Source organism: Myotis lucifugus, unplaced genomic scaffold, assembly GCF_000147115.1.
Source record: "Myotis lucifugus unplaced genomic scaffold, Myoluc2.0 scaffold_1661, whole genome shotgun sequence".
NCBI classification, from domain to species: domain Eukaryota; kingdom Metazoa; phylum Chordata; class Mammalia; order Chiroptera; family Vespertilionidae; genus Myotis; species Myotis lucifugus.
Window position 1 is genome coordinate 17472 of NW_005872709.1, and position 13733 is coordinate 31204.

General features: G+C 46.6%; 1 protein-coding gene across 1 annotated transcript; it reads left to right on the plus strand.

The window, feature by feature from the left end:
- The first annotated feature begins 8553 nt into the window (after positions 1-8553).
- Positions 8554-11640, plus strand: LOC102428159 (phosphofurin acidic cluster sorting protein 2-like). The gene is made up of 2 exons (XM_006108014.3): positions 8554-9612; positions 10192-11640. The coding sequence occupies exons 1-2, from the start codon at positions 8563-8565 to the stop codon at positions 11638-11640; spliced, it is 2499 nt and encodes an 832-aa protein (XP_006108076.1). The 5' UTR covers positions 8554-8562.
- Positions 11641-13733: the final 2093 nt, after the last annotated feature.

A 13733-nucleotide genomic window follows, 5' to 3' on the forward strand; every position in this document is an offset into this window, starting at 1 on the left:
GGCTGGCGATCCATCTCTTCACTGCTGTGGGACCTGGACCATATAACCTTCTGTTGCCATGACAACGGTGGCAACCTGGACATACCACATGTCCTAATATCCAGACCCTCCACCCCAGGAAAAGCCTCTGTGTCTCATCTTACATTGGGATGTTCTGTCAGAAATCGCATGGGTGGCACTGTTAATACAGGCATGTGCTGTCTGTCCTCTGCTAAGAAAATGACCTAAGATACTAATGTGTTTCCTATTCCTCACCTGCAATTCTACTTTTCCGGCCAAGAACCTTTTCTCTTATCAATGTGAAAAACTTTCAAAGCTGTGAAAAAGTATTGTGTGTTTTTTTTTGAACCAAAGTGTCAATAATTGTGGGTGAGCAAAATCTCAATGGGTTGAGAGAATGCTCCGGAGAATGACAATTTTGCATCTTATTTTATAAGTTACAAGAAAAGTGCAGACTTATGTGGGTTCCATGAAATCCATGGGCAATAGATTAGGGAGAGAGGAGAAAGCAAAGTGGGGAAACTTCTGTGATAGGATAAACGGTAAAATGATAGGCACATACTTCTCTTACAATGGTGGACGTAGGATAGTTTCAAGTCAACAATGAACTCAATAACACTGAGGCGATTTGTGTTCTCCATAGAGCACAGAGTGGTGCCTGTGCTTGTGTTGTCCAAAATAAGGAAAATTCCTTTGATAATTTAAAGCTATGTTATCAGAGATGAAAAAAGGCAGTACACAGGCCCAGTTACAGTAAAGATTGACCTTTGTCAGGGAAGATGCCAGACTAGGACATGACTACCCACCATGAGCTCCTTTCAGTTAGTGTTTAATTTCAGACCATCCTTTGTAGTTACTTAAGGTCTCTGAGTTTGCAAGGCCTCCACGCAGGACTTCCCTGAGCTATTCAGGTTAGCATGGAGCCTCTTTTTTCGTCCATACATGTTCCTTTTGTTCATAAATTAATACAAATTATGCATTGATGATCAGTGTTAGTATTTTGTCTTGCTAAACAATGGACCATTGGGGATGAGCAACACTATAACTTTAAATGGCATTCAAGGTGGAATTACTCTTCAAAATAAAAAGACAGGAGAATGGGAGGCCATGAGATCCTACATGTCCTTGTTAAAAAATATTCTGTATCAACTTCATATTTTGAACTACCATGTGCAGAGTCCTCTTGCTGCTTGTCTTACATTTTGGTATTTTGCATCTAATATAACACTTACATACCAGGAACAAAAGCAACAGCATTAAAGCAGTAACACCATTTAGGAATAAAAAATGTCTAGTGCTAGACTGAAGGTAATAAGCATCCTAACCAACCAAAAATCACTTTCCATGTATTATCATAATTATTTATTAAGCTAATTATATGTTTTCCTTCTTCATCCACTGTCCCTTGTACTTATGCTATGTTTGGCCAGATGAATTAAGACTCTCTACTCTTTCGTTATCATAACTGATCATCAGAATGTCATTGTCTAGTAGGTGGGAAAAATTAGCAGGTATCCAAATTCAACTTTTCATATTTAATAAGGGAGGGGCCTGGGGAGATAGTTATTGTTTCCATTAGAAAACCATAAGGAGGGTAATAACTATATAAAATCATCTGATGGACATTTAATCAATAACAATGAAGTGATGTAAGAACAAGGTTTGAGCAGCAGTAATTTGTCAGCATCCAGGCCTTGCTGACTATTGGGGAAGCTGTCGGCCCCCATGGCCAGTGGTTTCTCATCCTTGAAAAGTCTTCAATGTCCATGGTGGATGGAGGCCAGTGTCAGAGACAGATGTCCATTTGTGGTTAGGCCTCTGATAAGGTAAGGTCCTTTTTAACATGTTGGAGAGAGTCTTTAATGAATGTGTTTCAATAAACAAAAATCTCCTGGCTGTAGGTTTTGGTCTTTGAAGTCTTTGTCTCTTGGGAGTATGTGAAACGAATGTCACTAATTTATCATTTCCTATAACCTTAGTGAGTCATTGATAGTAATGTAGAATGTCTGCTTCTAGTTTTCCTTACATTTTGAACACAAAAATTTTAAAAATCAGCAGTATTTTAAATAGAGTCATAACAGCAATAATCATCTTCACTTCATTAAGTCCCAGACCCATTTTTTTGTTTATCCTGATTATTTGCCAGTATTTTCATAAATTCAGTTATTCCTTGGAGTTCTATGCTTCTTCATTCAGTTCAAAGATGTGACCTGCTTAGAAACCTTAATTTGGAATAAGTCAGAGTTCTTTTCATGGATTTTTCTAAAGATGTAACATATTTGAAAATGCAGTAGAGTAAAACAATAACTGTCTATGAATGACAAAACAAAGTTGCATGGTTATAGATTTGATTATAATGCAAATGATAAAAAAAACTTTGCTTGTTTAGTAAGCTTTAACATTTTAAGACAATGATTTTTGGAAAATAATAATTACTGTAAAATGAGAGAATAATATAAAATATATATAAGTATATGTATATTTAGATTCAATACATAATTTCAATTATAGAAGAACAAATAATATGTAAGATTTTAAAACATTGTCCATGGCTTCCTGTATTGAGCATTGGAAATAATTCATAAACTTCCAATGTTTGCCGTAACTGGTTTGGCTCAGTGGATAGAGCGTCGGCCTGCGGACTTAAGGGAGTCCCACTGCCAGACGCCCTCACAGGGAACCATCCCTCTTGGCTGGACTGGTGACGCTGACAAGTGAACTGTTACCCCTGAGAGCTTCCTATTGGAACTTTTCTTTGAATCTTGGTGGGTCCCTCATACAGCAGGTTGAAATCCAAGAACATCCATTGTAATAAAAGCATATGCACACAAATAGATCAGCCATTTTTATTTTTTAATTTAGCTAAGCTTCCCATGTAATTTCAAGCATATAAAATAGGCCTAATTCAGTTTAAAAACATTCCTTCAATAAGGATAGAGAATAAAACCTTGAAGTATTCCAGGGCCCATTGGAATTAACTCAAAGTCATTCTTTTGTTTAAAACAGTGGTTCTCAACCTTCTGGCCCTTTAAATACAGTTCCTCATGTTGTGACCCAACCATAAAAATATTTTCGTTGCTACTTCATAACAGTAATGTTGCTACTGTTATGAATCCTAATGTAAATATCTGATATGCAGGATGGTCTTAGGCGACCCCTGTGAAAGGGTCGTTCGACCGTCAAAGGGGTCGCGACCCACAGGTTGAGAACCGCTGGTTTAAAAAGTCTCTTAAACTGGAAACATTGTGAAGGTTGCAAATATACATACACAAAACTTACAACCTGTACTTTTTGTAAATCGAAGTAAAACAAACACAGACTTATGAAAATAACTCTGAAAGACATTAATCACACTTAGAAACAGTTTTAATATTAAATATTTTGTCCAGACTCCAGAATTCGCCTTAATTTACAAAGTATTTAATCTTTTTAGACCAATAAAAGACTATATGCTAGTAATGCCATCTGGAGGCTGAAAATTCACCATACATATCACATAGATGAACACATCACATACAGACCATACACATAATTTGAATTACTAATTTGTACAGAGAAAATGCAAGAATTTTTTTATAAAATTAAAACGTTCACAAAATTTTATAGCTTGTACCCCCTTTTACAAACCTTTTCTCAACTTTCACAAACCTTCTTACCCATTCAGAAATAACTCTCCTTAGAGAAACTTACATTTGTCCTTTTCCTTCAACTATGACTCTCCCTACCACAAGCCTTTTATTATCACAACTATATAATTTCTCCAACTTAACTGGAACTTTTAACTCTTAGGAGCCTTAATTTCCCCAATGATAAACACAAAAGTGAACAACCAGCATTCCTTAGATTGACATTGTTGAACATATTTTAATCACACTCTCACTTCCAAGAAACACACCTTCAACAAAACACAAGTCATTATATCAACAGTTGCAAGTCCATTTTATAAACCTTCTGTATTAAAAAACCCAAAGCAGGTGAACTTGTCTAGCAATCAATGTTTCAGTATTTCATGTTATTTCAAAATATCCAGACATTCAATAACTTTCATTAAAATTTACTAAGTTAGAAAGAAATAGTTGAAATAAGCTAAAGTGATTTGTGTAGGTGGATGAGGTATTTTTTTTCTATTGGGATCAGACATACCTTCCAGAGATTTGTATTTTTATTTTAAAAAATGAACTCAGGTATTTTCACTTCAAAGGTTCTGGGACTTTGGTTGCATGAAGCCAATCCTATATAATAAAAGGGTAATATGCAAATCGACCTAATGGCAGAACAGTCACTATGGTGCACACTGACCATGAGGGGGCAGACACTCAACGCAGGATCTGCCACCTGTGGTCAGTGCACTGGGGGACAGGGAGGAGGGAGGTGAGGAGCAGGCCTAAGCCATGAGTTGGACAGCCCCTGAGGACTCCCAGACTGCTAAAGGGCGCAGGCCTATCGAAGGGGACTCCCCCCGCCCCCCAGTGCTCTGGTTATCTATAAGTTTCTGAAATGAATTAGGGGGGTGGTTTGGGGAAGGTAAAAGGATTTGGTGGGCTCTGAATTGCTTCTGCAGCCAAACCTCTGACCCCTTGAAAACTTCATTCATAAAACAAAGATAGTCATTTTCAATACCCCAGGGACTGGGTTGCCACTCAAATGTTGGCAAGGGACTGACAAATTCATTCACCCATTTTTGGAATGTTTCCTTCTATTTGGGACCATTTTTCTAGCTTCCAGAAAGCACACACCTCTGAGAGATATAAAGGCTTTCAGGTATATGAAACCTCTGTCCATCTCCCTTGGGAATGAAAAACAGGTCCTAGCTGCATGATTATCTTAAAATTAATGGTGCCAAACCTCTCTATTACACACTTTATATTGGGACCAGGTAGGTGGTGTAACAAAAGAAGATTGGCTTCTTTCTTGGGGGACTCAGGGTCAGGTTTCTCCCATTTGGTGAATATGTACTCCATAAAAGGACTCTCAAGTCACTGTGGGCTTGGTCTGCATCTATAGAGAAACATATGAGCTAGCCCAGTGTTAGAGACATGTCTGCATGTCTGTGAGCTGTCTGGAGACATTCTGAGTAGGGAGGGTACCCTGTTAAGCCATCTCTCAGGCTCTGGTCGAAGATACTAATAAAGAAAAGATGATTACCAAACCTTTGGTCAGTCTCAAGGTTAGTTTCCTCCTGGAAGGTTCCTTTAAAATCATTACTTTCCCTTTTGGTTCAGTATCTGGTTCATTTATTCTAAATATATAACTATTCTGGGAAAAGCATATGTAGGCATCACTGATTTCATATAAAAGAAAAAAAAACTCAACTATCAGGTGAATTGGGAAAGATTTGATTAGCAAACTATATATATATATGGGTCCATAACAACCCCTAGTTGAGAGGAAACAGGTTTTGATTAAAAAACAGACATTTTGTACAGAAGGTTTAGTCTGATGGAGAAAGCAATTAGTGAGTGCGGTTAAGAAAAATAAGATAGCCCCAGTATCTACAGGAGCCTTAGCGGCTTCCCTTTTTAAGATAATTTCAAGTTCTCCCAAACTAACAGTGAGAAGGGGAAACACCCTTGGAGCAACCCTATGCTTCTTATGTTTGTTTACTTTTTCTAAATCCTATTTCAGTTTCCTATATCCCTAAAGTGGGCAGACTTCTCTATAGGAGTTTTCTTACAACCTTATTTAGTAATTCTCTTCCTTTTGCTCCCAGAAACCAGGGGTATATTAATTGCAATAGCCAGGATTACATGTTCTAACAGTTAAATTTCTCTGTGAGCCAATCAGGGCCATAGAGAAAATGGAGAACAATTGCTGGTTCCTTTCTGGCTGAGAGCAGCTTTTCTCCAAAGGTCCTATTCTCGTTTTCCTTAAGTCAGTAGGGAGGGGTAGTGGAGGAGACAGAAGGGGAAGGAAGAAGGGAAGGGAAAGAACACGTCTGGACAAGGAAGCTCAGAGAGCAAAAGATGTAGTGGACGTGCTATAGAAGGGGAGAATGGGGTGTTAGCATTTATTCCCTTCAGGAGAGTTCAGAGATAGTCTCTACAATTTCTCATTAATTTATTTTTTAAAAGAATTTTCTGTGCTTCTCCTTAGAGGCTTCTAATTTCCTAATCGAGATATGCTTCCTATTCAATCATTTTCATTTTGGGGCCAGCATATTGCTAGTTTTCTTCCTTGCCCCAGGGTAAGGGCTACGCCCTCCATCTTGCCCCAGGGTAAGTGCTCCATCTTACCTTGGCCACGTGTTTGGCAAGGAGCTTCTTCCCGGAAGTCTAAGCCTCTGCTAGCCACACCCAGGAACAAGACACCGACTTGTGCCTGGCCAATCAGCAGAGCACAGTCCTTTCTCCTCCCCTTCCTCCAACTCCCCCTATATAACCAGTCTCCACACAGAGTTATCTCTCTCTCTGCTTCCTGTCGCTGCGTCGGCAAGGTGGGGGAGCCGAGCTAGCTCGAATAAAGACTCTTATGCTTTTGCATCGGACTGGCTGGCTCCCTGATGTGGTTTCTTGGGGATCCTGAAATCTGGGCATAACACGAGATATGCTTCCTACTCAATCATTTTCATTTTGGGGCCAGCATATTGCTAGTTTTCTTTTTTTTCCTGCAAAAAATTTATTTATCTTGGCCATTTTTCAGTTGATATTTTAAAGTTAAATCTTGCCATTTCTGTAAAGCACTTGCAAGAAAAGGCTTCCTCTCAGAGATTAATGAGGGCTGGGGTCTGGGAGGTCCCAGCCCTGGAGGCACAACTTCCCATGCTAATTATAGGTGTGTTTGTTTTTATTGTTATTGTTGTTATTTTATATTTGCAGAATCTGAGCAAGTTTTCTAGGGATGTTATGGAGTGGGATGAAGTGTGCTGCTTCTAGATGGAGCTCCATTATGCTCACACCCCTCTTATGTGCCTCAGCTTCTCTCCCAATTATCTAAAGCGACCTGAAGGCCTCTAGCCAGTTTGGCTCCATGGGTAGAATGCAGGCCCTGAGAGGTCCTGGGTTTGATTCAAGGTGAAGGGCATGTACCTTGGTTGCAGCTTGATCCCTGGCCTTTACTGGAGCGCCTGGGGGAGGCAACCAATCTATGTCTCTCTCATTCTCTCTCTCTGTATCTTCCCCTTCCTTCCTCTCTCTCTAAACCCATGGGGAAAATATACTCGAGTGAGGATAAATAAATAAGTAAAAATAAAAACCACAGGAAGGGCTAGGAACGCTGGTGGACCTAACCTTATGGGCTCTCCCCGGGGGAGCCAGTCAGGTGAATTACAGTTGAGATGGAATTTCCCTATGGGGCTCCTGCTTGGCGTGAGGAATGACCTCTGACACCTCCGCAAAGATTCTTAGTTGCTTAAGAACAGCCAAGATTCAGGTCAGAAGGACGATGTGTCCCTTCGGAGCGGAACAAGTTCAGCTCTCACTTACACAGTGAAGGTTTTTGCTCAGACTCTCAGAAAGCAAATCCAAATGAAAACCCAGAGTCAAAAACCAGCCACCCATGTTTCCTCTTGTCTCTCCTTAGCCTTGATTCTGTCAACGCTTAACCTTAGTTCCACCTTGGGGATTTAAAAATACAGCTTAACTAAAGTCGAACCCTCTATCACAAGCAAAGGAAGGTTCTGGATTCAAGAGACAACTTAGCCAAATTCACCTGACTGGCAGGGAACTGGTGGCCCAACGGGCCCTTTGCTGGATCCTAGACCGGTCTCGGTCTGCAGGGAGGTCCTGTGTGACCGTTGGAATCCTGCCTCAGTAAGCCAAGTAAATATCCATGGAGGCAGCATTCAACCCTATGCAGAATTTTTGGGAGTTTATTGGAGCCCAACTGTCAACAGTGGCCGGAAAACAAAATCTCACTGTATTAAGGTAGTGCTCCAAGAATGGCAGTATTGCACCTGCTTTTACACATACAATCAAAAGTGGAGATGTATGTGGGTCACATGAAATCCATTGCTTAGGGAGGCAGGAGAAAGCAAAGCAGGGAAATCTCTGGGATTAGATAAAAAGTAAAACGAGAGACACATACCTCTCTTATACAGGTGCTCACAGGATAGTTAGCAATGATCAATAGCAATGAGCAGCTTTGTGGTCTCTGCAGAGCACAGAGCAGTGCCTGTGCTCCTAGGTGACAGGAAAAAGGAAATTCCTTTAACATTCCAAAGGTATGTTATCACAGATGCCAAAAGACAACAGACAGGCTCAGTTAAGGTAAAGATTGACCTCTGTCAGGGAAGACACGGGCCTAGCACATGACTACACACCATAAACTGTGTTTAGGTAACATGTTTTAACTTCAGGCTAACTCTGTGGTTAATTTATGTCTCTGAGTTTGAAAGGCCACCATGCAGGCCTTACCTGTGCTAGTCACAGATGAGCGTGTGACTATTTGTCATTTACTCTCTCCTTCGATCACTTGTGCCCCACCTCTTGCCACCAATCATGTCCCTCCTCTGTCCCACCACAGGGGGAGAAACCATCAAGTACCTGTTCCCTGGAAGCAGCTGCAGCTTCCTCGCCACCTGCGGGCCTGGCCCGCTCGCCCACTGTGCCCAACACGCCAGTGCCCATGACTTTCTTCTCTACCTGGGAGGTGGACTGCTCCAGACCTAGCAGCGTGCCCAGATTGTGCAGCTTCACTGTAAAGAAGCTGGTGGTCGTGAAGGAGCTGGAGAAGGAGCTCATCTCCATGGTCATAGCAGTGCAGATGCAGGGCTCCAAAGGCATCTTGAGATCCCACGAGATTGTGCTGCCCAGCAGTGGACCAGTGGAGACTGACCTGGCGCTGACCTACTCCCTGGAGTACCCCCACTTCCTCAAGAGAGGAGGCAACAAGCTGCAGATCATGCTGCAGCAGAGGAAGTGCAATAACAAACAGAAAATCCTGGGATACAAGACACTGGCCACAGGTGCCATCCACATGGCTGAGTTGATACAGCGACCCCCCGACTGTGGCCAGGTGCTGAGCCTCAGCAGCAGGATCCAGGGGTCCTTCATCACGGTGGCTGAGATCTGGATCTCCTCCCTGTCCAGTCAGCCCATCGACGACGAGGATGGCAGCATGCAGGGCAGCCCCAAGGCCAAGTCCATGGATAGCTACATGGAGGGGAAATCTGAAAGCTTCACTGAGCTAGACGCCAGCTACAATCTCACACACAGGCAGGACCTGGAAGAAGCTGACTTTGAGCTGGAGCAGCCCAAGAAGCAGCAGCGATGTCTGCAACAAAACTTGAAGCAGAAAGTCATGGCACTGCTTCCCACGTCTAACATTTCAGAAGAGGTCCTGGACTCGGATCAGGACCCTACAGAACCTGTCCCCGAGATGGAGGACCTGGACCTTCTCAATGACACCCTTAAGAATCCCAGCGATGGTGGCCCAGACATAGAGTACGATAGCAGCATCCTCAGCAACACCAAGCCCAAGACCAGACAATACTTTGATGGTCTGGAACACTCCAGCTGGCAGACGGAGACGAGGAGCTTACACAGTGCCCGGATGCAAAAGGAGCCTCCTCGGCCGGCCAACATGCCCATGAAGACCCAGGGCCCAGGCGGTAAGCTGTTCAGTGGCAATGTCTCTGATTTGATGGGCTACAGTACCCCAGGCACCGCCGAGGTGGTCAAGAGCTGGATCTTGTCCCTATCGAGCCAGACTGTCGACCATCTGGACAACGCCATGCCGGCCGGCACCAGGGCGGAGGCCACCCGTTCTGAGGGAGCGTCTGAGATCGTCTTCTCTGAGCTGAAGGTCAGCTATAATGCTGCCCACAGGCATGACCTGGACGAGGATGACTTGGACCTGGAGAACCCGATAGGAAGGAGGAGATCCACCATCAGGCAACAGAACTACCAGCAGAGAGTCGCAGAGTGGCTGGACAGGTACCAAATGACGGTGGAGGTCCTGGACTCAGAGCAGGAGTCTGAGGAGGAAGTCCCCGATGTGGACAAGGACCTGGCCTTTCTGTTTGAGAGCGTGGTGTGCCCCAGCGACAGTGGCTCAGACATGGAGGATGATGACCGCCTCCCAACCCCTCCCATGCCTGAGCCCATGACATATTCTGAAAGCCTGTCCAGCCCAGATATGGAGGAGGACGACAGAGTCCTCAGGACCCACAGGCCCAGATTATACTGTGAAAGCCTGTCAAGCGACAGTGACTCCGAATGGGTGGCCCACAGCATGCCCAACCCTGGGCCGCAGCTGGCACAGCCTGGGGACAGCCCGGAGGCAGGGACCTCTGGCCAGGACATGCTCACTAAGAGGCGCACCACCAAGACCGAGTCTCTGGTCATCCCTTCCACCAGCTCCAAGGGGAAGCAGCCCGCCCGCCGGGGCTGGAGCAGGTCCCTGAATGAGTCGGCCAACAGCCTGGTCAAGGAGCGCTGTCCAGTCCCACAGAGCCAACTGCAGGACCCCAGGAAGACTGTGTTCGACCAACTGAACCACAGCCTCATCTCCAACGACTATCTGCCCAAGAACATCATCCTCATCAACACCTCCGACAGGCAGGGGCAGTCCCTGTCGGACGTCCTGCAGCAGCACACGCTGCCCGTCGTGTGCACCGGCTCCATGGTGGATGTCCAGGAGGCCTTCAGCTCCATCATCTCCTGGATACAAAGATACCGCAACTGCAATACCGAGGCCACAATGCCAGTGAAGATCGCGGTGGCGGGGGACCAGCAGTACTTCAGCACCGTGCTGCGGGTCTTTGTGGAGCAGCTGTCCCACAAGGCCCCGGACTGGCTGGACTCCATGCGATTCCTGGTCATCCCGCTGGGTTCCCACCCCTTGGCCAGGTACCTGGGCTCCGTGGATTGCCGCTACCACAAACTCCTACGGGACCTGGCCTGGTGGGAACTGTTCTTCCACCTGGAGGCCCAGGATGCTGTGCAGAACATTGTGTTGAAAATCAGAGAGTACCTCACAGGGGCCAACTGTGTCCTCCAGCTGCCCATCGCAGAGGCCATGCTCATGTCTAAGCCGAAGAGCCCGGACGAGTTGTCCTCACAGAAGTTCATTCCCTTTGTGTGGGCAGTGAAAGTTGGAAGTGTGGAGCCAATTTCAGCCACGTCAGGAGACTCAGCTGAAGCGGTCCCCTCATGCTCCAATGTGCTTCTGTCCACCGCCAGGGAGGCCACACACAAGCTAATTTCCTTGTCGTCAGTGAGTGGGGGCCCGTCCTCCCCCGGCCAGAGTGTGGGTGCTGAGCTGATGGAGTTGCAGGTGGATTACTGGGAGGCAGCCCAGCCCACCAACAGGAAGAGGAACGAGGAGAAGGGAGACCTGCCTGCCACCAAAAACACACTCCGGGGCACCTTCCGGTCTCTCCAGGTCAGCAGGCTGCCCAGCAGCGGCGAGGCTGCAGCCGCGCTCACAATGTCCATGACTGTGACCACCGAGGAGAAGAAAAAGAAGGTGATGTCTTTGTCCAAGAAAGACAAGGGCACAGACTTGGAGTCCAAAAGCCAGTGCATCCAGGGCATTGGCCGCTTGGTCTGCTCTGCCAAGACCCAGGAGCACAGGCAGCGGGTCCTCATTGATGGCGTGGAGTGGAATGACGTGACGTTCTTCCAGCTGGCAGCCCAGTGGTCCTCCCACGTCAAGCACTTGCCAGTCTGCATCTTCGAACACAACAATTCCACCTTCTAGCCCCGTCCCTCCCCCTGCCCTTCACCCTGCCTGGGCCAAGCCCAGGAGACCCAGCTGCTTTTCTGTCAACAGTTCAGTTAACTATAGACACAGACCGTGGAAACACAGAAAAACTATTTTGAATTTGAATGCGCTCACAGCCTGGAACCTAAGGGGGTTGCCCTCACTGGGACCCCCAAATGGTCTGTTCAATAACCAGAACACTCCGGCAGGTGGGAGGTCAGGACATCATAGTTGAGATGGAGCATCATGGAAGGTGTGTTTTGGCCTCAGGACCCCCAGCACTGTCAGTGAGAAGGGTTCTGGCCTTGGAGTCCTGCCCTTCCTGGGAACCAGGGCTCAGCTTAACCCCGGGAGCTGGTACCAGCTTGTGTCCAGACTCAGAGCTGGGCAGACAGAGGCAAAGGGCTGGGCTCCCATTGGAGTATCTGCAGCACAACACGGAGGCCAGCCAGCCCAGCCTTGGACCCCAGCTGCCAACAACCAAGTGGCCCCAGCACCATCCACTTATGGTTCCCAATGAACTCCGGTCTCACAGGGCGAAATAAAAAGAGCTGTATGGTGCAGATCACACAGGCACACGGGCTGGACAAACCAGTGCCCTCCTCGCTGGGCAGCGACCCACCTTCGTCCCTACCTCTTCAGGTTATCAAAGACCATTTGCTGCCACCCAACGGTTGTACCAACTATTTACAAGGTGAGCAACCTGCCCCTCCACAGCACAGTGGTCATTTGGCCCCTTGCTGGCTGTGAACTCTCAGATCACTGCATCCCTCTGAGTGTTTGTTTCTAAGAACATGAGGTAAATCAAGGAGCAACATCATAGGTTTTTGTTGGGAACTGTAGGGTGTTCCCCTAAAGCTTTCTCTGGGTGCCTGGACAGGGGATAGGTCTGCAGCAGGGGCTGTGGTTGTGCTAATTGTTCCTTTCTCTTCCTCATATGTGATTCTTTCGGGGCCCAGGGCTAAGCTCTTGTCTCATGTCATAAAGTGACTGGAGGTTCTGTTATGGGTCCCTGTCCTGGTTGCAGCCAGAGCAGAAACCCCAGGGGTGAGCAGTGGGGCCCAGGGTCACCCAACTATCTGTGATGGGGCTGGTTTGGGCTCATTCATTCATCCAATATATCAGAGTCTTCCAGGTACAGACACATCTGTAGGCACTGACCATAATCCAGTGCACAGAGCAAACCACAAGCCTGTACGGTAGAGCTTCCCTCTAGTCGGGTGCAACTCAGTCACACTAGGCTGCACAGGCTCGGAGTGTCCACAGGACAGCCGATGTGACATCCTCCGCGCCTCCTCTCCCTGTGGCTGCATCTTCCCGTATTGTGAAGAGGAAGGTGAACCTGTGTTCCAGCAGCAAACGTGAGTCGCTTTTGGGTCAGAGCCCTGAGGGGAGTATGGGGACTGTGAATTCAAGGTTCTGGCAGAACCCTGGATGCCACACATGGTGGGATTATTACAAGAGGACAGAGGTCTGAAGGCTCCTCCTAGAATGAGGACAACAGTCAGGGAGCTGTGCATGTGGATTTGGGTGGTGTGGGAGAGCAGTGGGAGCCCAGTGGCAGAGTCAGCCTCTCAGAAAATTCATAGCCGTCCCATCCTAATCCAAGTCTGCCTGCAGCCCTAATCAGGGATCATGCTCACTAATTTGGAAGCACCTCCTCAGGGCCAGCTTGGCAAGTGTACCCAGCCCTGAGGGAGTTGAGTTTCAGTGGGAGGCAAAGAACCTCACAGGGGAGCTAGAGAGTTATGCAGCATGTAGGTGCAGGAGCCAAAGTTTGAGGTGATAAATGGCCCTGGGAAGCCAAGGACGGAGACAGAGTTCATTTGTTTGCTCATTGGTCAGCTATTCCTGGAGCACCTACTGTGTGCTAATGAGTGACATGAACAGAGTGGACACCACCCTCCCTGTCCTCATGGAGTTGACATTTCGGTGGGAAGGTATGGGAGGGACAGGGACACTGAGAGAGCATGTCAGGTTCCCCTGAAGAAGGGGACAGGTGGTTCACTCATTGATCCAGACTCTCAGTTAGGAGGGCTTTCTGCCAGCCCCTCTTGGGTTACTACGCACTCTCTGCCAGGACTGCCACG

Bases quoted from the DNA above. Each gene is read 5' to 3' on its own strand.
- LOC102428159 (XM_006108014.3), top strand. From the start codon at position 8,563: ATGACTTTCTTCTCTACCTGGGAGGTGGACTGCTCCAGACCTAGCAGC. The intron at 9,613-10,191 runs GTCAAGAGCTGG...CCTGGGCCGCAG, and splicing joins CCCCAGGCACCGCCGAGGTG to CTGGCACAGCCTGGGGACAG.